General features: G+C 43.6%; 2 protein-coding genes across 5 annotated transcripts in view; one reads left to right on the top strand and one right to left on the bottom strand.

The window, feature by feature from the left end:
* SETD3 (SET domain containing 3, actin histidine methyltransferase) overlaps positions 1-8,107 on the bottom strand; it is a 73,835-nt gene extending 65,728 nt beyond the window's left edge. The window contains exon 1 of one of the 4 annotated variants that reach the window (XM_039537909.1): positions 7,984-8,107. The gene's annotated coding sequence lies outside the window, so the exon portion shown is untranslated. Of the gene's footprint in view, positions 1-7,596; positions 7,764-7,863; positions 7,883-7,930; positions 7,963-7,983 lie in introns of those variants that run through there. The other 3 variants (XM_039537911.1, XM_039537912.1, XM_039537908.1) reach the window with 3 other exon arrangements.
* CCNK (cyclin K) overlaps positions 8,105-25,935 on the top strand; it is a 29,595-nt gene continuing 11,764 nt past the window's right edge. The window contains exons 1-8 of the mRNA XM_039537913.1: positions 8,105-8,247; positions 12,462-12,719; positions 13,838-13,919; positions 14,685-14,816; positions 16,163-16,268; positions 17,252-17,309; positions 20,812-20,981; positions 24,234-24,508. Of these exons, the coding sequence (XP_039393847.1) occupies positions 12,523-12,719; positions 13,838-13,919; positions 14,685-14,816; positions 16,163-16,268; positions 17,252-17,309; positions 20,812-20,981; positions 24,234-24,508 (1,020 nt within the window). The 5' untranslated portion in view covers positions 8,105-8,247; positions 12,462-12,522. The remainder of the gene's footprint in view (positions 8,248-12,461; positions 12,720-13,837; positions 13,920-14,684; positions 14,817-16,162; positions 16,269-17,251; positions 17,310-20,811; positions 20,982-24,233; positions 24,509-25,935) is intronic.

The raw sequence follows: 25,935 nt of genomic DNA, 5'->3' as shown, positions 1-25,935 counted from the left end.
GTCTCTTGAACTCTGAATTACATTCTTCTAAATTCTGCCAATTTTAGCCCAAACATATTAGACTTACCAGTCAAGAGAAGCTGAAAATAATGCCAATGATATATAGGGGATACAAATGAATAGTGTTCCAAAATGAATTTGCCAATCTCAACTGATTAATTATTTTCAGGTCCAAGTAAATCAGGATGTAAGAATAACATCAGGAAACTATTATAACTGGTGCAGACAATGACACTTTGGTTAAGGCTGTCCAGCACCATTATAAAACTCTGTTTTAAGTTGTTTATAACTTTACCAAACTTTAACCATTAAGGCTAAGTTTCCTATGTCATGAGTCTGCCTCAGGCTAAATTTTTCTACAAAGTTTGAGCTGAAACCATTCAACTGTTTCAGAGAACAAAACTGGGGGAAAAGAAAATGTTTCTAAAAAATTCTTAAGTAATTTCATTGAGAAACTAGCACTTCCATGCTTTGGAGCAAGGACTTGAAATTTGGCATTGTGGTGTCAGGGATGTGCCTTTTGCCTTTCCCATGATAATTTGCCCAAACTTGGTCACGTTATGAGACTCTGAAATGTCTCACTTTGCACATGATCAGCGGTGACTTATTAGAGTTTGACAGCTAAATTCTCCCAGGACTGTGTGTATTGAGCATGCTCCAGCCCAGGGTTCTCAAACACGCAGCCCACGGGCCGCATGCAGCCTGCCAGGTTATTTTCTGCGGCCCATGAGCTCCTCGTGGCCCCCGCGCCCTTCCCCAGAGTTTACCTACAGAGGCTCCGACCCGGCACGCGCCAGGGGCGAGCCTGCCCTGCCCCTGCACCGCTCCAGGAAGCGGACAGAACCTGGAGGAGAAGAGGCGCAGGGATGTGTTTTGACATTGCTTCAGGCACCACCCCCAGCAGCTCCCATTGGCTGCGGTTCCCCATTCCCGGCCAATGGGAGATGCTTGGGGCGGTGCCTGAAGCAACAGCAACACACACACCCCTGTACCTCTCCTCCCCCAGGTTCCAACCACTTCCTGGAGCGGCGCAGGAGCCTGCCCTGCCCCTGGTGCGCGCTGGGCCAGAGCCCACCCCCCCAAACCTCTCCTGCAGTCGAACCCCCTGCCCTGAGCCCCTTGCCGCATCCCGATCCCCTGCCCTGAGCCCCCTGCCACTCCTCTCCTGCACCCAGATCCCCTGTCACACCCCTCACCCCTCCTGCACCCACACCCCAACTCCCTGTCCTGAGCCCCTGCCACACCCCTCCTGCCCCCCTGGGGGCAGGGAGGGGGCGGAGTTGGGGTGGGGATTTCAGGGAAGGGGTTGGAATGGGGGCAGGGCCTCATGGAAGGGGTGGAGTGGGGGCGGGGCCGAGGTGTCAGTAATGCAGCCCTCAGGCCAATGTACTAGTCCTCATGTGGCCCTTGTGGTCATTTGAGTTTGAGACCTCTGCTCCAGCCCAAGGCTAGAGGGTCTGAGAAGGATTTTCCCTGCAACTGATGACTGCCAGATTCCACTCTGAAGCAGGACACTGGAACTGAGAGTAGCAAGACTCTCTCTCCTCTGCTCTCGATGCCCCTTTTGCTGGTGCAAGAAGCAGAAGGAAGGTGGTTCCTGACAGGAATGCAGATGGATTGGGAGGGAGGAGGGAAGGTGCAGAAGTTGCAGAAACCATAGAATGGGGTGCAGCAGAGAGGGGAAAGAACAGGACCAGAGAGTTGAGAAATGGAGGCAAGCAGCAGGTGGGTTGGACAGAAACAGAGAAGGAGGGGGACAGGAGTCATGGTGTGGGCTGGATTAGAGCAGAGATGTGTTCGGGGCTGCACAGGAGCAGAGGGGAAAAGGGCAAGAGCTGGAAAGGGGGAAGTGGAAAAAAGTAGACAGGGATGAAGACATGTAGTGATTACAGAGTCAGAAGGATCTATAACCACTAGAGCAAATCCCCATTAAAATGTGGAACTGAACCCAGGGAGTCAAATTAAGGTTGCATGAGCAACACTGAGGGTATGGCTACACTTGAAACTTCAAAGCGCTCCCGCGACAGCGCTTTGAAGTGCGAGTGTGGTCGCGGCGCCAGCACTGGGAGAGAGCTCTCCCAGCGCTGCAGGTACTCCAACTCCCCATGGGAATTAGCTTACAGCACTGGGAGCCGTGCTCCCAACGCTGGGGCACTGTTTACACTGGCGCTTTACAGCGCATTAACTTTCTGCGCTCAGGGGGGGTGTTTTCTGGACATCTTCTAGCTTTGAACACTTTACTTTGCCTCTCATAGAGGTGGTTTTCTTATGCTGATAAGAGCTCTCTCTTGTCAGCACAGAGCATCTTCACCAGATGCACTGTATGCGTAAACAAGCCCTCAGAAGTAACCAGCCTTCAGAAATCAACATCAAATGAAGTTACTAGAATCAAATGCATTTTAAAAAATGATAATACATCAGCCACACAGAGACGGGGTCTATGTATGTATTGAGACACAAATTCAATACTTGCTGACAACGGACAATTCACAATTTTCTACCTGGGTTTTACCAAGTTGAGAGAATAATCCTGTCTCAACACCACAATTACAGTTCCCAATAAATGGGCCTCAAAAGGGATTTGATTAGTAGTTCTTAGCATAGACTAATTGAAATCAAGCAGAATGGTGTCCTGACAATACTGACTTGCCATGTACAAAATATCTATGAGTCTACCCTCAAAAAGTAAAAAGTACTATTACTAATCAAGAAGTCTGACATTGTAAGATTAATGAAGTCTGACTATATTTATTGATGGGATAGAAATACTGGCAAATCCAGCATCTCTTGATCAACGCTTGGGAAGTTTACCAGACACTTTAAGCCAGAAGACTATTTGAAACACTGGAGAGTGGGGAGAACCAGCCACGTCCAAAGCAATATCCCTTGATTCCCATAATACTGGGATTTCCTACTCAGATGCCACTCAGGAAGACAACACTGTATTAGTTAATATTAGAGAAAGTACCTTTTTTTTTCTAAATTGATGCGCAAGTTCTTTTTGGGGGGAGAGAAGTAGTGATTTTAAGCAGTTTTCCACTTGCCGGGGAAACATCAGTTGTCTGTTACAAATAAGCAAGTGGACTTTCAAGCCTTGTCTCCTGACAGACAATATCTTTCCCCACCTCCCACTGAAGTTCTCTACTCAGACGACTGTTCACCTAAGCCAGTGAAAATATTACTCCTTATGAAAAAGCCATTCAAAACCACTAACCATCATCACCCCGTGATATTGCTTTTGTCACTTCATATCTCACTTCCTGAACTGCCCCCTTCTGAAGAGTCCCACATAAAAAACATTTGTTACCCAAGAGTTAAGGTTTCTCAAATGCATTTCTTGTCAACACAATCACTTCAAAAGACACACAAACCACTACTTCATACATAACAACTTAGCTCTCACATATTGCTTTTGTAGTAACCCGCACCCTGGCACTAGAACCTGCTCCAGTTGCAATGCAGCCGCACAGAATGCTGCCCTGGAGGGTGAGAATGAGGGCCCATGAGAGGGCAGCTCGAGCTGGGGAGGGGGCTCAGAATCCACCTGAAGGAGCAGTTGGAAAAAGCTGTTAGAGAAGGAGAAGAATCGAGATGTTGAACTAGCTCATGAACTGGAGCCTGGGTAGGGGGTAAGATGATAAAATAGAAAAACAGGAGACTACAAGTAGGGGACTCGGAACCGAGAAGGAGGAAAAAAGGAAAATACTAAAAGGTTTTAGATCCGGACAAGTAGATGGAAAAAAGCAGAACTGGGTACATGAGCAGATACTGCTAGAGAAGGGAAGTAGAGGGAAATAAAAATCTACAGGCTTACCAGAGAGCAAGTATCAAGGGGAAAAACTGAAAGGAAATAGAATTTGTGAAAAAGGAAATGGTCTAAAAAGCTGTGTAAGATACAAACAGATCCTGGAAGCAAAAAACAAGAAGCCCATCAACAAAGGACCTAGAGCTGTGGTGGGCAACCAGCGGCCTGCACGTGGCCTATCAGGGTAATCTGCTGGTGCGCGGCCAGACAGTTTGTTTACAGCAGCAGGTTACCCACCACTGCCTTAGAGTGTATGAACAGAGAATGGATGAACATCTATTGAAAAAATACTGTTCAAAAGGGCCTAATGGACAAGTGAGGGCCCTCTAGGTGAAAAAACCCTGCTTGTGGATAAACTCCGTGAAAGAGGTATAGCACAGGAACACTGAATCTAAGAAGCACTTCCAGATGAAGAGAAGCAAAAAAACAGGACAGCAAGGGTGGAGTTAGACTTACAGCCAAGGATAGGAAACGTTGATTCTGCTCTGAAGTGACACGGTATATTGTAATTTCTTTTGTTCTTGTGAAGAACAATACATTTGGTACTAACTGCAAAGTGTGTACAAGTTCACAAAGGCTAATGAGTTGGTAACCTATAGTTTATTATTATAAATAATCTTTGGTAATGTTCTATAGTATTTACACTCCTGATACAATGTTGAAGTCTTCCCTTATAAAGTTCTAAAAATGTAAAGTTATTCCTTTTGTCTTGGTTTGCCTCTGCCTCTCCTAACAGTTAGCCTAGCCTATCCAGGTCACCACACTTTCTTCTCCAATCATTTATAAATAAGGATAGGTGTCATTAGCCTCTCTCTGCCTCAGTTTCTCCACCTGTAAAATGAAATGAAGTGATTTACCCAAGCTCATGCAGCAGGTCAGTGGTACAGTTGTCTACAGAGCCCAGGCCTCTGACTCCCACTCCAAGACCCAATCCATTGGATCATGTTGTCTCCCATCATTGGCCATGACAATGTTGTAGTATACAGATCCTACATGTCATTATGCTAAATGCACCTTATATGCACAACAACTCCCTTTCACTTCCAAAATACAACCACCCACAATATATACATCTCATTAATCCAAAACACATTCACATATATAACTTTAATTCAAACTTCAACTAGATTAGAGTAAAAACACATCTTGATAAAATAGTTTAAACATCTATGAATGTACATGTGACACAATCATACTGTAGTAGTGTATTATATCCAAAAATGAACATTGCCTGTGCAACCTTAATTTGGCCCCTTGTGAGCATACATTGACATAGTTTTTTAATAACAGTGGGACAAGTCTACATAAGCATCTGTGTAAAGTCTAATGTTTGATTAATTGATTTAAAACCTGCTTTAAATGTACAATTCAGTGCAATCTGCACTATGGATCTGGTAGGGAAATCTCCATAATTCTAATCACACGTTTTTGTACTATACAAATACCGAATACTGCTAATAAAGATGCATGCAACGCATATATATGGATAGACAGTGTCTTTACATTTTGTTGTTGTTAAAATAAATACAATATTTGTGAGTAGAGAGGACTTTGGGAAATTCAGCTCTGCATCCAGTCTGTAGCTCAGTCCACCTTTACTTGGACATGCGACTATTTTGATTCTATGTGCTTATATTTTGGCTGAAATCCTAAAACTATCTCTGGCCCTGCTTTGACAGGCAAAAGGGTATGTTTTTCAATTGTGTTAGCTCAATCCAATTAACACAATTGAAAAGGCCTGTTAAAATGCAGACTAGCATGTCCGAAGTTGTCATGTTAAATTAACCTGACTGAGTTAACACGATTGATAAAACACACCCTTTTTGCCCCTGAAGACATATTCTCTGTGTATTTGTAGTTTACTGAGTGGCTGTCTAGTTTTAATTAGGAGCCAGACATATGGATAATATCTGAAACATCACATTCATCCATATACCTAGATACTATGTTGTTTTCAAAAACAAATGAAAGAGTAAAAGATATTCAGCGTATAGTACAATAAAAAGTAGAGTACTCTGCTATTTATTTACACACTGACAAGACTGCTCCTCTGAAAAAACAGTACATTTCTCCATTAGGTCATCTTAATAAGGAAAAAAGCCCTCTCCCCTTCCTTGAGAACACAGGCTTTTCCCCTCTTTGCCAGCTACTGAAGCCTAAGTTTAGCCATCAGTCTGAAACGTGGATTGAACATCATAGACTTGGGAGGAGAAAAAGGGAAGAGATGTGTTTATTTCACAGGTAAAAGAGCACATTTGGGGAGATCAGAGCCTACCATTTTACTGTGAAAGAGAACAGCAGTATGAATTCATCTTTATATTTTTTTCAAGTGGTACTTTAGTCTAAACCAATCCTCTTTGAGCAGGAAAGGAAGTTGTAGAAACAGCTTCACCTGGCATCAGTTTCAGCAGCAGCATCAGTACTGATTTGGGAAGGTTGCAACATACAGACTCATGGAGAACTAATACCCCAGCAGATCAATCAATTTAAAAGATACTTTGCTTAAATCACTCAGGGTCTTTCAGTTGTTGGGCTTAATTCTTTTACAAAAAATGAAATAAAATAAAAAGCCACAAAGCGGATGGGAGAAGAGAGAACAAGAGTGCTTAAAATGGTACACACCAATGTTAAATTATTGATCAGTGAATCTGAGCATCCTCCTCCTGCCTATGAAGCAGGAACCAGAGAAATGGAGGTGTGGGAGAATTATGGAAAGCAAAGAGGAAGGGGGAGCTGATTTAACCATTTTTAAAACATGTGAACCCTATGATCAAAAAAGGAGGAATAACATCATGGAGAAGTCAAGTTAAGCAATGTGTTTACTTTCACTCTCCACCCTTGCTATCGCTTTTTTGGAGGGAGGAGCAAGGGAAGGAAGATGAATGAGAGGAAGTGGATTTAATTGCCTCCAGTTTTCATAGAAGTGAAGAAAATCTCATACCTCCAGAGCCTACGAATGGGTATTAAAGCAGAACACCCACACATAGATACAGGGCAGTGAGTAGCATGTGGGCTTGGGATGTAATGTTTTTCTCTCCTCCCCTAACAAGACACTGGGAGTGGGAAATAGACAAGCAGCAAGTGGGAGAGCTGCAGCACGTGTGATGAAGTGCTGCCCATGTCGGTCAGTGTTGTCTCCTTCCAGAAAGACAGCGAGTGGGAAGCAGAAGAGAAAAGGCAAAATGGGGGACAGAGCAGTGTAGTGATTCCCATGAGAGGAGCAAGGTGGAGTGGTGGGTGGGCGGCCGGAGGGTTGCAGCACCCGCAGAAGGAATCGGGGTGAGAGTAGGAGAGGGGTGAGAAGGGGGAGCTGCGAGTGGGTGCGCGAGAGGAACAGACGAGAGGAGGAAGGCGGGGCGGGTGGGAACAGCCTGTCCCACCACGACGGCGGGTGCGGGAAGCAGGTTTTCAGCGGACAGCGCACGAGGACGGGGTGCTCCCAGCAGAGGAGACGGGCGGGCGGGCGAAGCCGCTCCCGCAGCGGAGGGGAGGTGACACTGAGGATGGGGTGAGGGCAAGGCACCCCTAGGAGAGATGAGGGCGGCAGTTGAGAGAGGGAGAGTCACGGGGTGGAGCGGGCTCGGAGCGGCGCTGGGGGGGGGGGCGCGAGGCCTGGGCGCTGAGCGGATGTGTCCGGGGAAGGAGGTGGGAGTTGCTCCCGGGGAGGCTGGCCCCTGCGGGGGATAGGTGATGTGAGGGGGCAGCGCCCCGTGCCCAGCCAAGGGGTGAGCGGGCGGGGGGCTGCCCCCCCCCAAAAGAAGACGAGGACGGAGCGGCCGGTGGGTCCCTACCTCCCGCGAGACCGCGACGGCTCCTCCTCTTGGAAACAGCGCGGAGTCGCCCACGTTTCTCACCGGACACCGTCCGCTGCCCGGGGAAGGGGGGAGGTGGCGGCCGAGCTAACCCGAGCCCCACACTCCCAACGCCCGGCCCGCCCACTGATCCCGCCCCGCGGCCGCCATTGGCTGAGCCGCACCCACACAGCGAGCCCGCCCCCAGCTCTGCCACAGCCAACGAATCCCATAGGCCGCCCCCTCGCCACCGTTCCTGTCGCTCACCCACTGGGAGTAGCGGAAAAGGGGACAAGGGGCCAGGCCACTCCCGGTTGGTGAGAATTCACCCTACCACTTTCGATTCCTATTGGTTGAAGTGGCCTGCAATCCTCTCGATTCGGCTACCTGATTGGTCCTCCTCGACACGACCGCGGTAGGCTGCGCGCAAACCTGTTCTGCTCAGCGTGCGACGGAGAAGGGTGGAAGTTAGAGCCGGGGCTAGGATTCTCATTGGGCGGTGGGAACGTGGGCGCCGTGCCCGCGCGACGCTGACGCAGTGACGTATGGGAACGACTGGGTCCGATTCCCAAGATGGCGCCGCGCAGGGAGCCAAGGTCTCGTTGTCGTTAGTGGCCGCGCTGCGTTGTGGGACCCTCGCGTGCTTGATTGGTGAGTGTCTCTCGAGGGGGGTGTCGCTCAGAGCGGTATTGGTGGTGACGAGGGGCTCGGGGCTGGGTGAATGGGGACTGGAATGCCGCGGGGAGGGTCTGGAGTGAGGGCCGGGTCGCTGAGGAGAAGGGGCTGTGATAGTGGAGGGGATGCTGTGGGCCAGGCGGTTGGGTACGGAGTGAGGCGCAGACTGAGATCCTGGCCAAAAAATGGCGGGGGTGTGGCTGTGGTCGGTGGCCCTGAGGCAGCGGGAGATTGGGGCGGCGGGGTGGGTGCAGGCACGGGGCTGAGTCGGCGCGGTTGAGAGCCTGGGGTGTGGGAGACAGTGGAGTTGGAGAGGGGCTCTGTGGAAATACGCGTGCAAACACGGCTGCCGTGCTAGTCGGCCTTGTGCGTTGTTTCTCTTACTTAGTTCGGCATCTCCCTGAATTCTCGTGTCTGAGGGAGCCTGGTGTCATAAAAAACATAACACTGCTTTTCGGTTCGGCTGTGCTATTTGTGTCACAGGCTGTACATTGGATTAAATCAATATTCTTTGCTGGCTATGAGGCAGGAGGTTCTCCAAGAGCAGTTTCACTTTATAATCTAGTTTATGTTTGAAGGCGCTGTATTAAGGAGGGTAGGAATGAGCTCATGGTGCCTTTTGTGATGTATAAAGACAATTTTAAAAAGAAAACTTAGTTTAATAGTATTAAAATATCGAGTGTACCAAATTTTGTCTGTCTTGGTTTTGATGGGAAACTTCTTGAAACAAAGGATTGAGAGTTTTACTCCTGAGGGAATTCTGCACCAAAAAATGAAAAATGCTGCACACAATATTTTAGAATTTTGCAAATTTTATTTGTCAATAAATGTGGAGGCTCCAGCATGGTAGTGGGGAGCACAGGCAACTGGCTGCACAGCGGTAGGCAATTCCCTTGCAGCTCCCCCCATCCCTGGGAGGGATAGCTCAGTGGTTTGAGCATTGGCCTGCTAAACCCAGGGTTGTGAGTTCAATCCTTGAGGGGGCCACTTAAGGATCTGGGGCAAAAATTGGTCCTGCTACTGAAGGCAGGGGGCTGGACTCGATGACCATTCAAGGTCCCTTCCAGTTCTAGGAGATTAGTATATCTCCAATTAGCTTCCCCCATCCGCAACATGACAGTGAGGCTGCACCTGACTCTGACACAGCACAAAGGCTGGGCCTGCCCCAGAAACACTTTGGGGTCCTGCCTCTCTGCACCAAGTATGGGCAGGTAGGCCAAGCTCGGTGGGATCAAAGTGAGGAGGGGCTTGGTGTGGAGGAATCTAGGGGTGGAGCCAGAGCATTCTATGTGAGAGCAGCCTGTTAAGTGCCCTGCAGGCGCTCTGGGCTGCAGCAGGGAGAGATGCCTCTACTCCTCCCCACCCCAGGCCAGGTGCTGCTACCGGGAGAGAGAGCTGGGGAGAGTCCTCTCTCCCCGCCATAGCCTCGGGGCAGCCTGCACACCAAACCCCTCATCCCTGGCTCCGCCCCAGAACCCGCACCCACTGCCCTGGCCCTGAGCCCCTCAGCCCCACCCCAGAGCCCAGCTGGAGTCCTCACCCCCCTGCATTCCAACTCGGCTCCACTCCTGAGCCACCTCCTACTCTCCGAGCACCTCAGCCCCATGCCCGCCACATTAATTTTGTTATGTGCACCAATATGAAGGTGATGTGGAATTCCACATACAGACACTCCCTGGGTTACACAAGTCCCGACTTATGCAAATCTGAATTTATGGAAAAAGTTCCGTAAACTAGAATTAGGTATTTATTTATTTTTTGCGTAATGGAGATACGTTTCCAACTTATGCAAAATTTGAGTTACGCAAGGCGTTCTGGAACAGACTGCTTGCGTAAGTCGGGGACCATCTGTGTGGAAGTGAGGTGAAGATTTCAAAGAAGGGCGTGCCCTGGTGCAGACCCCAGTTCATTTATACCAGCGGGGCTCCTGTTTATTATGTCCATCCAATGTGTTGCTGTGCCATGGGAGAGAAATGGTTTTTCAAGCAGGTAGTTCCTAAACCATTTAGGGCCTAGAAGCCAATTATGAAAAATGTGGAAATCTGTTGTTTTATGAATATTAGGTGATGCAGAGCAAATGGGTTGACCTGGTTTTAAAAAGACACTGAAGTTTAGGGATGGCAGATACAGGCTGGAGATGTGCTCACTGATTCCCTGAAACTGAGAAGTAGCAGGTCAAGCTAAGCCTAACTTAGTATTAAGTAACACCATTATGCATGTTGGCCTGTTGTTGTTCTAACACTTTTCTCTGATTTGCTGCGTTCCTATAGATAGATAAATAGTTTTGATAGCGTTCTTTTGGATAGCTAAATAGCTCCCAAAGTTGGGCCTGCGGAGTAATCACAGTTAGTGATTGGGGTGTTGTTGCCTGGAGGCTGTCTAACAGAGGGATGAATCTGGGATTCCATCCCAAGAACGGTGAAGACATAGGGCCTGTCATTTGAAAGTGTCCATGGAGAAAGAGAGAGGGAGACAAAAGGTTCAGCTAACCCAATAATCATGTTACTAGCACCTTAAATTTCACCTAGAAATTCATAGGCATCCATCGGCAACTGTGAAGTACTGGTTTAATATGCTTGTAGGAAAATACCTCACTTTCCAAGTGGGCCAGCACATTCTGTACAATATCCTTTTTGATGGTGGTTTTAAGACATGGTCCCATATTGAGTGCATTTTAGTAGTCTTAACTTTGAGGTGACAAAAGTGTAAACGACAGTAGCAAGGTCCATATTTGAAATGTCACAACCTCCTGTCTTTACTTAAATGATAAAAAGCTGACCTGGTGGTTGCTGCTACCTGATCTTCCTGTGGCATCTAGGAATCCAACACGACCCCTAGATTGCAAACCTGACCAACCTGTCATGGCATACACCTCTACCGCGATATAATGCGACCCGACGTAAGGCGGTAAAGCTCAGACACACCGCTCTGAGCAGCGTGTTAAGGGTGCCGGGCCAGGCCGAGGGGTTTGATAAGGGGCAGAGGGTCTCGGGGGTGGTCAGGGGCTCCCCCCCCAGGGTCTGGGGGGCAGGAGCTGTGGGAGGGCACTTTTGGGGGCCCTGCAGTCCCAGAGTGGCCCGGGGGATTAGCGGGGGGCCGGGAGCAGCCCGCTCTTCTTCCCTCGCCCCAGCCGTGTCTCTCGGGGGAGACGGCTTGGGGGAAGGGATCTCCCCCCCACACACACTCACCAGCAGTGGCAGAAGCGGAGCAGCCCGGCCCCAGCCCGCTCCACTCCGCCAGCTCCTAGCCGCGTCGCTCCGCTTCCTGCCGCCAGTATAGGGGGGGCGTCCTTTCCCCAACCTCCCCACACTCACCGGCGGTGGGAAGCGGAGCAGCCCAGCCCCAGCCAGCTCTACTCCGCCAGCTTCCAGCTGTGGTGCTCCACTTCCCGCCACAGGTGAGTGCAGGACCTTTCCCCAGCCACCCCCCAGTGACATGGCTGGGACCGGGGCAAGGAAAGCAGAGTGGGGTGGGGCTGCGTCGCTCCACTTCCTGCCGCAGGTGAGTGCGGGGGGGCATCCTTTCCCCAACCTTCCCGCACTCACCGGCAGCGGGAAGCAGAGCGCCACGGCTGGGAGGTTGTAGAGTGGAGCGGGGTGGGGCCGGGCTGCTCCGCTTCCCACCGCTGCCTATGAGTGCCTGTCGGGGAGGTGGGGGTTTGGATAGGGGTCGGAGCAGTCAGGGGGTGGGGTCCTGGGGGTGATTAGGGACGGGGGTCTCTGGAGGGGATGGTCAGGGAACAAGGAACTGGGGGAGCCAAAGCAAGTTTGATATAACACAGTCTCACCTTTAACACGGTGAGTTTTTTGTCTCCCTAGGACCGCGTTATATCTGGGTGGTGTATAATAAGAGATTTGTAGTCATTTATTTGTCCAAGTTTCCCTACTTTGGCATTTACATCATTCTCTTAGTTTTCCACATGTCCACAGACTAGGGGAAACCAGTGTAGATGAAACCTGATTTTTTCACAAGTGAAATATCTTTTCAAAAAAACTTTTCAAGCCTTTTTTATGCATCATTAATAAGCAAAAAATACACAAATGTTTCCCTTCTTTCAGGTCATCTTTCCATTCTACCTTGTGACATGTATAGTGTATGTGTGCGTAGCAAAAATATCACTTATCTCAGGATGAAAAATGTTGGTCTGTCACAGTTTTACCTGTTTTTTGTTTTTTATTTTTATTTTGAAGCTGCTGTCTGAAAACCCATTGTCTGAAAACGTATCAAGCAGGAACAATTCTACTTCAATAAATGAAGGAGAATAAAGAAAATTCCAGCCCTTCTGTAAATTTAGCAAACCTGGACCACACAAAACCATGTTGGTACTGGGATAAAAAAGATCTGGCACATACACCATCACAATTAGAAGGACTTGATCCAGCTACTGAGGCACGATACCGCCGAGAAGGAGCCAGATTCATATTTGATGTAGGAACACGTCTGGGACTGTATCCTTTTGAGTTGATATTTTCAGGGTACGATTGTAGCATTATGAATTAGAAAGTCCAGAAAAAATATACCAAGAGTGGTCCTTGTGCATTTGTGTCATTAATTTGTACAGTATAGTCTTATTTCAAAAACATCACTAAGCTTTTTAAATTAAACATCTTTGATGTTTAATGTTTTTCTACTTGAACATTTTCTTCTGTTAATTGAATCCTAGTTTCTGTAACAAATGAACTATCTTAACTAATGAAGTGATAACTTAAGGAGGAAAAGTAGCCTGTCAGTTATGTGGTGATTTTAGAAATTAAAAGCTCCTAGTCTTTCCCTTCAAGACTCTGTTTGGGCATGTTTTTGAATTTACATCTTTTCTTGTGCATTTTGTCCCTCTGTATATTCTCTCCTAATTATTCCGCCTTTTTCTTCTGCTCCCAGCTTCTTCTCTTCTTGCCATTCCTTATGCTTGGAATTACTTTCCACTTCTGTATACCAATAATCCCTTTTCTCCTTCAGTTCCTCATTAAAAATCTTAGCTTCTATAGTTTTGATCTTCACTAAAGTTGGATTTCATTTCAGCTACATGAGCCCTTAGCAATCACATGTTAATGGAGAGTTAAGGGGAGGCAAAATCCACCTGTCAGTCACAGGGGAAGTCCTTCTCTTGGCTGTACTCCCAGTCTGAGTTGAAACAATGGTCTTAGTTCTTCCACCATTTGCTTGGGTGTTGTGATCATTAAATTCCATGACTCCTCTCCAGGCCTGCCATTATTGCTGGCTTTTCCAAGCCGGGTGTGGGGCTTATGTCATGCAGATGGTGTTATGGACCCTCTGTACCAAGGTGAACTTTACCTTGACTCTGTAGCCATGCCTTTTACACTGTTCTAGATATCTACTGCACTTGAATTAGATTAAAAAATGCTCAGGGCAGGCACCTTGTGTTTTTTGTGGGATTTTTTGGGTAAAACATCGCACTTACTTATAAAACTTTAAAAATAAATATGAGATTAGAGAATCAGTCAGCTTATTTGTTCAAAACAGGCTTTTTCTCTGATTTGGCTTCCTCTGATGTGTCTTGTGTTTTGAACTTGATTTATACTGTTTAAATCCTTATTGTATAGCGCAGACACTATGACACTTTGGCAACTGGAATAATTTATTTTCATCGATTTTATATGTTTCATTCCTTCAAACAGTTCCCAAGATATGTAAGTATTTACAGCATTGACTTCTTAATTCCATGGTTGCTTTAAGTATGGAATATTTAAAGTGATGGCAATTCAGAAAGGCTGATGGCCTCATTTCTTAACTAAAGCCTCACGTTTATGAATAATCCCCTGAAATATCTTGCCACGGTTATAGTTTATACATATTGTTTCTTTAAATGTTTAAGCTTTTTGTTAATATTGTGCTTTTCAGAGTTGCAGAAGTATGTCATAAAAAGGATAATTTGGAGTATTTTAATTAGATGTGATTGTTTGATTTATGATTTAATGTAGAAACAAGACATGCTTTAAAGTATTACACAGTTCTCATATCTTCCATGTAATTAAAATGTTGTATCTTGCTGTTACAATTTTGTTATGTTAATGTAATTGAAACTATAACAACTTGATTTGCAGTAGGGGCTAAGTGGTCAAAGAAAAGACAAATTACGTGTATCGTTACGTTTTTAAACCCCCTTGTGAGGCAATGATCTCTATGCCAAAACAAAAACCTCTGGTTGTATTTCTTTAAATAAACTAAAATGCTACTTAATAGACCGTCTTCCAAAAGGTTGTATTTACTTGGAAATAGGAAAAGGTAAATTGTGCGTATAATCATTGCCTGAGCTTCTAATTCTATTAACTGTTCTCTGAGAAACAGCATCTCATAACCTGATTGTTGAAACTGACTCTTAAAACACAATTCTTTTTTAATATATAAATGCGGCATTGTAAATGTAGATGTTCTTACAGAATTTTCTTTCGTAGGTGACTGGAGCCTGCTGTCTCTTCCTGGCAGGAAAAGTTGAAGAAACTCCAAAAAAATGTAAAGATATAATCAAAACAGCTCGTAGCTTACTAAATGATGTACAATTTGGACAGTTTGGTGATGACCCAAAGGTAAAATAATTTATTCATGCTTATGATTCTTTTACTTAACTTAGCGTTTTAGCAGAGTTAATACTTACACTATGTATTTCCAGGCTTTATTTCTCTTCGGCGCTAAAAAGACAGTTGGATTCTCATTTGAAAGGGCACTGTCAAGTTAGATAAATAAACCTAAAATTTTTCTGGCATATTACCACGTATATAGTCTAACTTACTTAAGTGTGTTTCAGCTTTCCTTTTGCTTATAAGGTGTTTTCAGCAAAAGAGAAACTGATTGATTATAAACTGTGAAATTGACTACATAAAATATTGTCAAATTCATAAAGTAAATGAACTGGGGGAAAAAAAATTGCCACTAGTTTCTTTCAGTTGTAGATCTTAATTTGTAACTATAGTATATACACATTTTTTTAGACAAATATGACTTATTTTTAATTAGATGCCATACCTTCAAAAGATTATGGGAGATCTTAGTTTTTTAAATCTCACTATGTGCTGTTGTTGGTGTTACTTTTCTGAGTAACGCTGCTTATCTTTCATAGTTTATTTAGCAGTTAGTTTTGCCATTGCATTTGCTGTGATAGCTTCAGTTTTCTTATTTGATACTCAGCTGTCACCATCAAAGGCCAAAGATTTTTCAAAGTGACTAGTGATTTTGGATGCTGCAGTTTTGAGGTACCTATCTTGAGGCACCTTATAGGGGCTCAGTTTTCCATAGGATGGGTGTTTAACACTTTCTGAAAAGCAAGCCTCTTTAAAGCATCAAGATGGGTATGCTACAACTGAGGCACCCAAAACCCCTATTCACTTTTCAGAAACTTAGCCCAAGTGTGTCTCTTGTGATCTGCCATCCCAAATGTAGAACAGCTCACCCCAAAATGGAGTTTTAATCCATTTTAGAGATTTTTAGGTAATGAGGTGGGAGAATGGAGGTGAGAGTATGGATTCAGTTGTTTCATTCACTGAAGTAAACACTTGGTAAATAACCCTAAAGGTTAAGAATATTTAAAATAAACTAATAGATTCAAGCATAATTAGGTTCAGTAATAACTCACATTGGGCAGTTAAATCTCAGAATGCTAACATTTAAGGTAGGCAACTCAGCCTCTGAAAGGTCAGGACTATCAATGGTAGGGAATAACTGAAGAGAAAGCTAGGAGGTGACTTGATCACAGTCTTGTAAATACCTGCACGGGGAAAGAGAATCTAGCAGACAAATGCATAATAATATCCAGTGTCTGGAAGCTGAAGCTAAACAAATTCAACTGGAAATAAGGTCACATTTCAAATGAGCATCAAATCTTCATGAATAAAAGAGAGAAGTATATATTTTGTGGTTACTTTGTCATATTATCTAGGAGGAAGTGATGGTCCTGGAGAGAATCTTACTGCAAACAATAAAGTTTGATTTACAAGTGGAACATCCATACCAGTTTCTTCTCAAGTATGCCAAACAACTCAAAGGTAAATATAAAGAGTTGCATTGCTGAACAATATTCAACAGATCTTAAATAGCACACTTGATTTGTACTACTTTAAAAACTTTAATCTACTCACCAACCATCTGAGAGAAATACTAACCATGTTTCCCAGAAGAAAACTGGGACAGAGCTTGTGACTTCCAAGCCTACAGAGTGAGAACTAGTAGAATTAGGTATTCTTCGCCTGTGACCTGTCCATGACTTGTACTAAAAATACCTGACTAAAACTTGGGCGGGGTGTTGGGGGAGTTGGCCTGGGGGCGTAGGAGGGGCTGGCAGGGGCTCCCTACCCGGCTCTGTGTTCCTGCAGCTCCTAGGCGGCGGAGGGGCACAAACACCGGCTGCCGCAGCTCCCATTGGCCAGGAACATCAGCCCCTGAACCAGCACCAGGAGCTGCAGAAGTCACGTAGGTCATGGAAAGTCATGGAATCCATGACCTCCATGATAGACTCACAGCCTTATGTATAAATCATTTGAATCCATTGGCTTAAGGGTTTTCTTTTCCTGGCCTGGTATAACTTGGAAACTTACTTGATGCTTTCCTGTCTAGGCCTACAGGCGCAGGTGAAAAGTTCTTTTCCTGCTACATGTTCACTCTCCAAACAATAACTATTTAACTTAAATTGCCTTAAAGTCCCCCTAAAAATCTGTTCCCTCACTTAAAAAAAAAATTTAATTTGTTCCAACTTACAAACCAATTCTACGTCCCCCTACCATTTTTCAAAACTCAAAAAATTCAGTGCAAAAGGCAAATGTTTTGGGGGACTTTGAGCATATGAAAACATGAGGTTAGAGTGTCAACAGGTTTGCACCCGTAACAGATCTGTTTCAGCTCATTTACCCAAAAAGATTAGAATATTACAAGATCCCATTTTTCTAAAGAAGTCTTTTCATTTATAATAGTTTATAAAACTAAATTTTCTGAGCTTTTTAGTTTAGTAAACTTTTTTGTTTCTCTCTTTCAGGGGATAAAAACAAAATTCAAAAACTGGTTCAAATGGCATGGACATTTGTAAATGACAGGTAAAAAAAAAGTTTCCAGACATTTAAATATTTCAGCTAGTTACCACCACTTAGTTTATTCCAGACTCTGACCTCTTTCCACAGTCATGCACATTTAGGCTGTATCTCTTCGTGCACATTCCAAAGACAGTTCATGTTTGTCCATGGATCACAGGTTTGGCCATGCTCCTTCTGCCCTCACTCCACAGTTTTTACCTAAAAGGATTCCTCTTATTCCAGGATAAAATTTAGATCAGGAAACTTAGGGGAAAGCCCAGATCAGGGAATATGGTCAGTCCTTGCTTCCAATCCATACAGTGAGGCCAGAAAGGGCATAGCCAAATCCCAGAGCCTTCAATACATATCAGAAGATAGGTGTGAACCAATGTCTTGGCCTGGGAAGAGGTCAGTCCCAGAAATATAGTCTTCGTGCAACATATTTTATATTCTTCATAGTGCAGTAAATAGGTTCAGATATAAGTGGTGTTTATTTGTCTGTCTCATCAGACAACACTTGGGAAAAAAATAGGCAAAATACTTGATTTTACATTGTAACCAGCTGTAGCTCAACTGAATTTAACTGTGAAAGATGATTATGTAAAAAATAGCACCTTCTTAATAGATGTATTGTCATTTCTGCATACCTCAGATGCTTAAATAAACTTAGTGTACTACACTTCTGTTAGCACGGTAGAGCCAACACAAGAGAGAGAACGAACTAGGTTATATCTTGGTGCGTCAACACAATTTGTAATTACTCTCAAATTTCTAACTAGAGTGCTTAACTTTAGACATCCAGAAAAAAGTGGTCTTGATTGTTCAAAAGCGCTAAGCACCTATGATTCCCATTGATTTGAGTCAGACTTGTGGGTGCCCAGCACCTCTGAAAATAGGTCACTTTTACTCTGGTGCTTAATTTTAGGTATGCAAGATTAGAATTTAGGCCCAAATTCTCAGTCTTGAACACCTATACAACTCAAATGGAGATAATTGGTTTACATGGGTGATGGTGGTGACGTAAGTTGAGGAAAGGTGTCTGGCACAGGTGAGACTGTACCATCTGGCTTGCATCATCTTTATTACAGATGGGGATACCTAGAAAGGAAAGAATCTAGCTTGACTTTCAGATTCCTGGTTGAATATTGGAATTCAGAAAAATGCCTTGGAAAAACTACTGGACTTACGCAGCTTTGTTCCATACTGTCATCAGTGTGGATTTAAACTACGTCTACTTTGGTTAAGATTTTCACTTAGCCCTTAAGACCCTGCACTATGCTTAGTGCACACTGATTGGTGAGACTTATCCCATGGGACCTTCTGAAAAATGATGCTATGCAACATCCATTAAAGGGTTTCAGAGCAGAGGGTGTGGCATCCTGTGTTAGCTGTAATATAAATATAGACCTAAGTGCCATGGATGTAGAAGCAACATTAAAAAAGGAAATTCTAATCCAGTTTACTCTTGGAAAGTTTTTTTTAAAGCAGACTGCGAAGAGCTGCAAAAGGATCTCACAAAACTGAGTGACTGGGCAACAAAATGGCAGATGAAATTTAATGTTGATAAATGCAAAGTAATGCACGTTGGAAAACATAATCCCAACTGTACATACATAGTGATGGTGTCTAAAGTAGCTGTTACCACTGAAAAAAGAGATTTTGGCGTCATTGTGGATAATTCTCTGAAAACATCCACTCAATGTGCAGCGGCAGTCAAAAAAACAAACAGAATGTTGGGAATCATTAAGAAAGGGATAGATAATAAGACAGAAAATATCATATTGCCTCTATATAAATCCATGGTACTCCCACACCTTGAATACTGTGTGCAGATGTGGTCGCCCCATCTCAAAAAAGATATATTGGAATTGGAAAAGGTTCAGAAAAGGGCAACAAAAATGATTAGGGGTATAGAACGGCTTCCGTATGAGGAGAGATTAATAAGACTGGGACTTTTCAGCTTGGAAAAGAGGTAACTAAGGGAGGATATGATAGAGGTCTAGAAAATCATGAGTGGTATAGAGAAAGTAAATAAGGAAGTATTATTTACTCTTTCTCATAATACAAGAAGTAGGGGCCACCAAATGAAATTAATAGGCAACAGGTTTAAAACAAACACAAGAAAGTATTTTTTCACGCAATTCACTGACGACCTCTGGAACTCCTTGCCAGAGGGTGTTGTGAAGGCCAGTACTATAACGGGGTTCAAACGGGAGCTAGATAGATTCATGGAAGATAGGTCCATCAATGCTATTAGCCAGGATGGGCAGGAATGGTGTTCCTAGCCTTTGTTTGCCAGAAGCTGGGATTGGGTGACAGGGCATGGGTCACTTGATGATAACCTGTCTGTTCATTCCCTTTGGGGCACCTGCCATTGACCGCTGTCAGAGGACAGGATACTGGGCTTGATGGACCTTTGGTCTGACCCAGTATGGCCGTTCTTATGTTTTTATGTACCTTTTTGCATTTTTAATTTTGAAACTACTAAATGACTCATCTCTATTGGTACACTCTAATGCTTTGTGTACTTCAGTCATGCATAAACCAATGAGGTTTTTTTTAACATAACTGCTATTAGTACCTTGTGCTAAACAAAAGAACTCATAGTGAATTGGTTAATGAATGAATGGTGTGAAATTTGTTGTAACTAGTTGGCTAGATCACTGAATGGCAGATTTTCCAACTTTTTGCTTGAAGAGCTTATATTATAGAACATAGCAATGAGTTGAGTGGTTAGCTAAGAAAAGCTGGCTCTAACCTTTCTATGGGTTTTAAATTGCAAATCAAGCTGAATATTTCATGATGAATCTTAACAATTGAGAAGTAGTGGTAAAATCAACTTTACTATAGCCTTCACTACTACATAGGCTAATCGGGACAACTTTCTAGACCTCTTAGAACTAAAACTTAAACTTATACATTGGAGTATTTGGTCTCAAAATTCCCATGATTCATTGTTAATGTTTAAGTGCATTTTATCCAAAATTATGCCCTAATGCATTACAAAATAAACGTAGAAATCCTTTCACCTACCACTGAAATAAAACCACTGAACAACTGTTTAGGACAGAACTTGAAGAATTTCATATACAGCTGATGTTACAGGAGGAATTTTTTAGATAAACAGAATGTAATCACCCAAACTGGAATCTGGTGCAGCTAAATTCCCTCATGCTTTTGTGAAAACTTTATCTCGGTATGTCAGACTCTCTTTCTAAATAAATTCCTCAGAACAAATATTTTAAATCTGTTCCTGTTGCTTTTTGTTGCTGCAGGATAATGGTGCTTTGTATGTTTAAAAATCAAATTACTATTAAATCGAAGTACTATTAACAAAGATTTTAGTTTGGTAAATTAGTTTGTGACAGGGGAATCCTAGTTTTGTTGTTCCAAAATTATCTGAATGAGATGTTAAAACTTAACTGTCAGCTGCTTTGTCTTAACAATATTTTGTAGATGTCAGGTATTCAGACTTGTGCTACAGCTATCTGGGTTATCTTAAAATGACTGTTCTTTGATATTCTAGTCTCTGTACTACGTTGTCACTGCAGTGGGAACCTGAGATCATAGCTGTTGCAGTTATGTATCTGGCAGGCCGTTTGTGCAAGTTTGAAATTCAGGAATGGACATCAAAGCCAATGTACAGAAGATGGTGGGAGCAGTTTGTTCAAGATGTACCTGTTGATGTTCTGGAAGGTACCAGAAATATTTTTGTCACACTTCAAATACTTTTCTTCTTTTTTTTTAATTTGAGATCTGGACTAGGGTTGCCAACTTTCTGATTGCAGAACAAGTGCCGTGGTTTCCGGCCAATGGGAGCTGCGAAGCCAGCTCTCGGGGCGGGGCAATGTGCAGAGCCTCTCTGTGCCTAGAGGCCACAGGACATGCCAGGCGCTTCCAGGAGCCATAGAGAGCCAGGGCAGGCAGGGAACCTTCCTTAGCCCTGCTGCTCTGCCAACTGGACTTTTAACCGCCCGGTCAGGAGCCGCCAGGGTTCCTTTTTGACTGGGCATTGCAGTTGAAAACTGGATGCCTGGCAACCCTAGTCTGAACAGTTTCTCCCTTAATCATCAACCTTGCTTTTAGGGCAGGGTACTGAAGATCATCTGTTTACTTAAGCTTTCCAGAGTGGAGCTGAGCAATATTGTGATGGGTTGGATCACAGAAACTCCCTTGGGAAGTGTCAACTGATGTACCAAGACTACTTCTGCCCTTGCTTTCCCTGCCAGCTTGGGACCCCAGAACCCTGTCTTGCTGAGCCAGGCACACCAGTCTGCTCCAACAAAGACCCAGGGTCTGAATTACTTGCCCCAAAGCTGCAGACTTAACTGAAAGCAGCTTACAGAAGTGTTCTGAGTGTTAAAGACAAGATGCCCAACTCCCAATGGGGTCTGAACCCAAATAAATCCGTTTTGCCATGTATAAAGCTTATACAGGGTAAACTCATAAATTGTTCACCCTCTATAATACTGCTAGAGAGAGATGCACAGCTGTTTGCGTCCCCCCAGCTATTAATACATACTCTGGGTTAATTAATAAGTGAAAAGTGATTTTATTAAATACAGAAAGTAGGATCTAAGTGGTTCCAAGTAGTAACAGACAGAACAAAGTGAATTACCAAGTGAAATAAAATAAAACACGCAAATCTAAGCCTAATACTGTAATACAACTGAGTAGAGGTAAAAATCTCACCCTGAGAGATGTTTCAATAAGTCTTTCACAGACTGGACCCCTTCCTAGTTTGGGCACAGTCCTTTCCCCTGATACAGCCCTTGTTCCAGCTCAGGTGGTAGCTAGGGGATTCCTCCTGATGGCTCTCCTTTTTGTTCTGTTCCACCCATTTATATATCTTTTGCATAAGGCGGGAATCCTTTGTCCCTCTGGGTTTCCCTCCCCCCTCCCCCCACGCGAAAAGCACCAGGTTAAAGATGGATTCCAGGTCAGGTGACATGATCACATGTCACTGTAAGACTTCATTACCCACTTGCCAGGAAGACTTACAGGTAAAACAGAGCCATCTGCAGTCAATTGTCCTGGTTAATGGGAGTCATCAAGATTCCAAACCACCATTAATGGCCCACACTTTGCATAATTACAATAGGCCCTTAGAGTTATATTTCATATTTCTAGTTTCAGATTCAAGAGTGGTACATTTATACAAATAGGATGATCACACTCAGTAGACTATAAGATTTGTAATGATACCTTACAAGAGACCTTTTGCATGAAGCATATTCCAGTTACATTAGCATATTTTCATAAAATCATATGCAGTGCAATATCACAAATACTATAAACCTTCCCAGAAAATTCAATTGTGTATTTTAAAAACTGATTTTTTTTTATTATAAATGTTGGAAGCAGATCAAAATTCTGGATTCAAATGCCTCTAAACTTAAGAAGTGTTCAGATCAGGTGATTCCACCATAACATTTTGCAAATACAAGTGATACAGGTAGTAGCAGCCATGAAGTGGAATAGTGTGGAGTTCACAGCCTGGAAATCCTGCACTGAAAGACAAGGATTTTCTACACACATTGATCTTCAAAACCCAGCAAGTGATCTGTCTATAGGGTTTCTGTGCATATATAGCACTCCAGATTTAGGATACCAGTGGCTCCCTTCTCCCTACATTTATATACTGCATTTCTTTCTTTCTTTCTTTTTTTTTTTAATAGGGCCTTCCACTGAACCAATGACGCCTCAGTTTGTATAGCAAACTGAATTTCAAAATATAACAAGGCATAGTGTTCCATATTACAATTAGTGCTTCTGAGTCTCAGTTTTAATGGACAGACATCAATAAAACAGCCCGATACAGAAAATGAAATCTGTGTTTAACGAGTAAACAATAGAAATGATTGCTTGTATCTAAGGGCTTGTCTAGATGGAGCAGGAGTGTGTTATTTCTAAAGCACACTAATATGCTGCATATTAATTGGTCAGTGTAGCCCCTTCTGATGCTCACTAAAAGTTCCCTATTGCTTTAATATAGTGCTGCTTGAAACAGTGCTAGGTTGAAGTGCACTAGGGAGCATTTATACTATTATATACTTCACTCATTGAAGTATGTACAAAGAATTTCCTGAAAACCCCCAATTAGTGGACAACTACATAAAACACAAAAGTTGCTAAAAATACCCCCCCCAATTAAATTAATAAATCCTGAAAAACAGAAACCCTGCAATAGAGCATTTTACCACGCCTTTTACACGCGTATAGTAGTCCCCAGTCTAACTGACACTACCACTTCATATTCATCAGGAGTTATAATTTTCTTGTGGAACTGCATTCTTGCATTCCTCCCTTTCTGTGTGCATGTACTTCACATTTTTATCCTGCATTGCTTGTATCCCATTCCAAAGGCTAATGGCTTCTGGAAGTCAAATAACCTAACTACGGAGTCTTTTAAAGGTTTGGATATTTCAGTATTTATTTAGGCCATGAATCCAAGACGTAATTGTTCTTGGCACTGGAAAGATAAAACATGAAGGACGTTTTTCCAAAACAGCTGCTAAAACCTATCTCAAATCATACACTTAACTTCCACAAAGAGCTAGATAGTTTAGTCTACAGGTGAATATAAAAAATAGGCTTATTAGTCGGCATGCCAAGTACTAGAAATGTATAATAATAATAATATTAGAAGAAAAATAAGTTTAAATATCCCTTTAAAGAAACAGAACAACTCAGTTTCAACCCATTTTTATCTAACTAGCATGTAGAGGCTCCAACCAAGATTGGGGTCCCATTGTACTAGATTATGTATATACCCATGGTAATAAAATAATCCCATCATACTAGATTATGTATATACCCATGGTAGATAAAATATTTTTAGCCAGAAATGTTGTTTTGATGTTAGTGTCCCTTTAAAGGGTTTCAAGCTGATTATAAACATTGTTACGTTTTACTAGGAATGTTCTAACCTTTTTGACTTTTTGTTAGACATCTGTCACCAGATCCTGGATCTGTACTCACAAGGGAAACAGCAAATGCCTCATCATACTCCACACCAACTGCAACAGCCACCATCCCTTCAATCTACACCTCAGATGCCTCCAGTACTACAGTCCCAGCAATCTCAAAGTTCAGAGCAGTCACAGACACAGCAGCAAAAAGAGTCCCAGCAGTCAGTGCAACAGCAGCAGCAGCAACAAACACAACAATCTAAGAAACCCTCTCCTCAGTCAAGTCCTCCAAGGCAGGCTAAACGTCCAGCGGTAAGTTTAACTGAACATAAGTGTCAGGTATCAGAGGGGTAGCCGTGTTAGTCTGGATCTGTAAAAGCAACAAAGAGTCCTGTGGCACCTTATAGACTAACAGACGTTCTGCAGCATGAGCTTTCGTGGGTGAATACCCACTTCTTTATTCCACAAGCTCTCATGCTGCTGCAGCCTGTGTTAGTCTATAAGGTGCCACAGGACTCTTTGTTGCTTGAACATAAGTGGTGAACAGATTTCTAATTTAGAGCAGGAGCAGTTGTTTCCTTGGCTTAATCTAAATTATGGTTATGCTCTGAAATGTGACTGTAAAGTATAACCTTAACATGTAGGATTTTTTTCTTGCTTTATTGAGTTTAGGTCTGCTTATTTTAGTACCAAAATAAGTTGTGTTTTTTTTTAATGCCTACCAGGTCCACAGGGCCTGCACCTCTCTTGTGCATTGTCAACAGAATGGTTTACTGTTCCAATCAGTTATGCCTATGCCCACCAACTGAAGGCTGTGAGTTTGCCCAAATGTTACTCATGAAATTACTTGATCTGCAGAACCTTTATAAGTGATGATGTATGAGAAAAGAAGAGCCCAAATTCACTTTCAGAAACCAGACTGAGTTTGTAGGATTGGCCATTTACATTTTCCCCCCAAAATGAGCATATTTTATATAAAATCAGAGATTCAACATAGGTGGAACCCCTAATGTGTCATTTTTAGGCATTTTCAGAGTGGAACCACTTGATGGGGTAGTCTGCTCCCTTAATGGTAGTGATACCTAGGGGTCAGTTTACCCTAGGCCCTTTAAGATTTCGAAAGATCTGATGTATACAAGGACCTGAGAGAGATTAGTAGAGTGGAAGTGGTACTAGGAATAAGTGGTAAGAAATGGACATGAAATCCTGTCACTGTTTCTTAAGGGCCTGCACCAGGAGTCCTGCAGGGTGGGAGCAAGGCTTCCCTCTCATCTAACCAATTGGATGAGCATATATGCTACCTTCTCTCTCATAGCAGAGAAGACAGCCGTGGGAGAAGGTTTGTCTGCTGAATCCTTTAAGGCTGGAAACTTATTGGGGAAAGAGACTAGCTGAAGGAGAAGCTGTGCAAGGCCCTGCAGTTGGCCTAAATTACAACCCAGCTCAGGGCTGCTGTCTTAAAGAGAAAGAAACTGTTTAAAGTCTGACCCAGCTTCAAAGAAGTGCCTGGGGTGCCTCCTGAACAGGGGCAGTAAAAACCAAGACTCTTCTGTGGACCTGGAGTGGGTGTGAACTTGAGTGACTAAAGGAGTAAGTCACACTCTGTAGACAGAATTAATAAACTAGCCCCCCACCCTACCCCACAGTGAAGTGGGTGTGTGCTTTTAACTACTCTGGACTGAATACAAGCAGTCCTCAACTTTACGACGTTCGAGTTACGATGAACGGCACTTACAATG

This window comes from Mauremys reevesii, linkage group 4, assembly GCF_016161935.1.
Source record: "Mauremys reevesii isolate NIE-2019 linkage group 4, ASM1616193v1, whole genome shotgun sequence".
Taxonomy (NCBI): domain Eukaryota; kingdom Metazoa; phylum Chordata; order Testudines; family Geoemydidae; genus Mauremys; species Mauremys reevesii.
The sequence above is the reverse complement of the archived record's forward strand: the minus strand, read 5'-3'. Positions and strand labels throughout refer to the sequence as shown.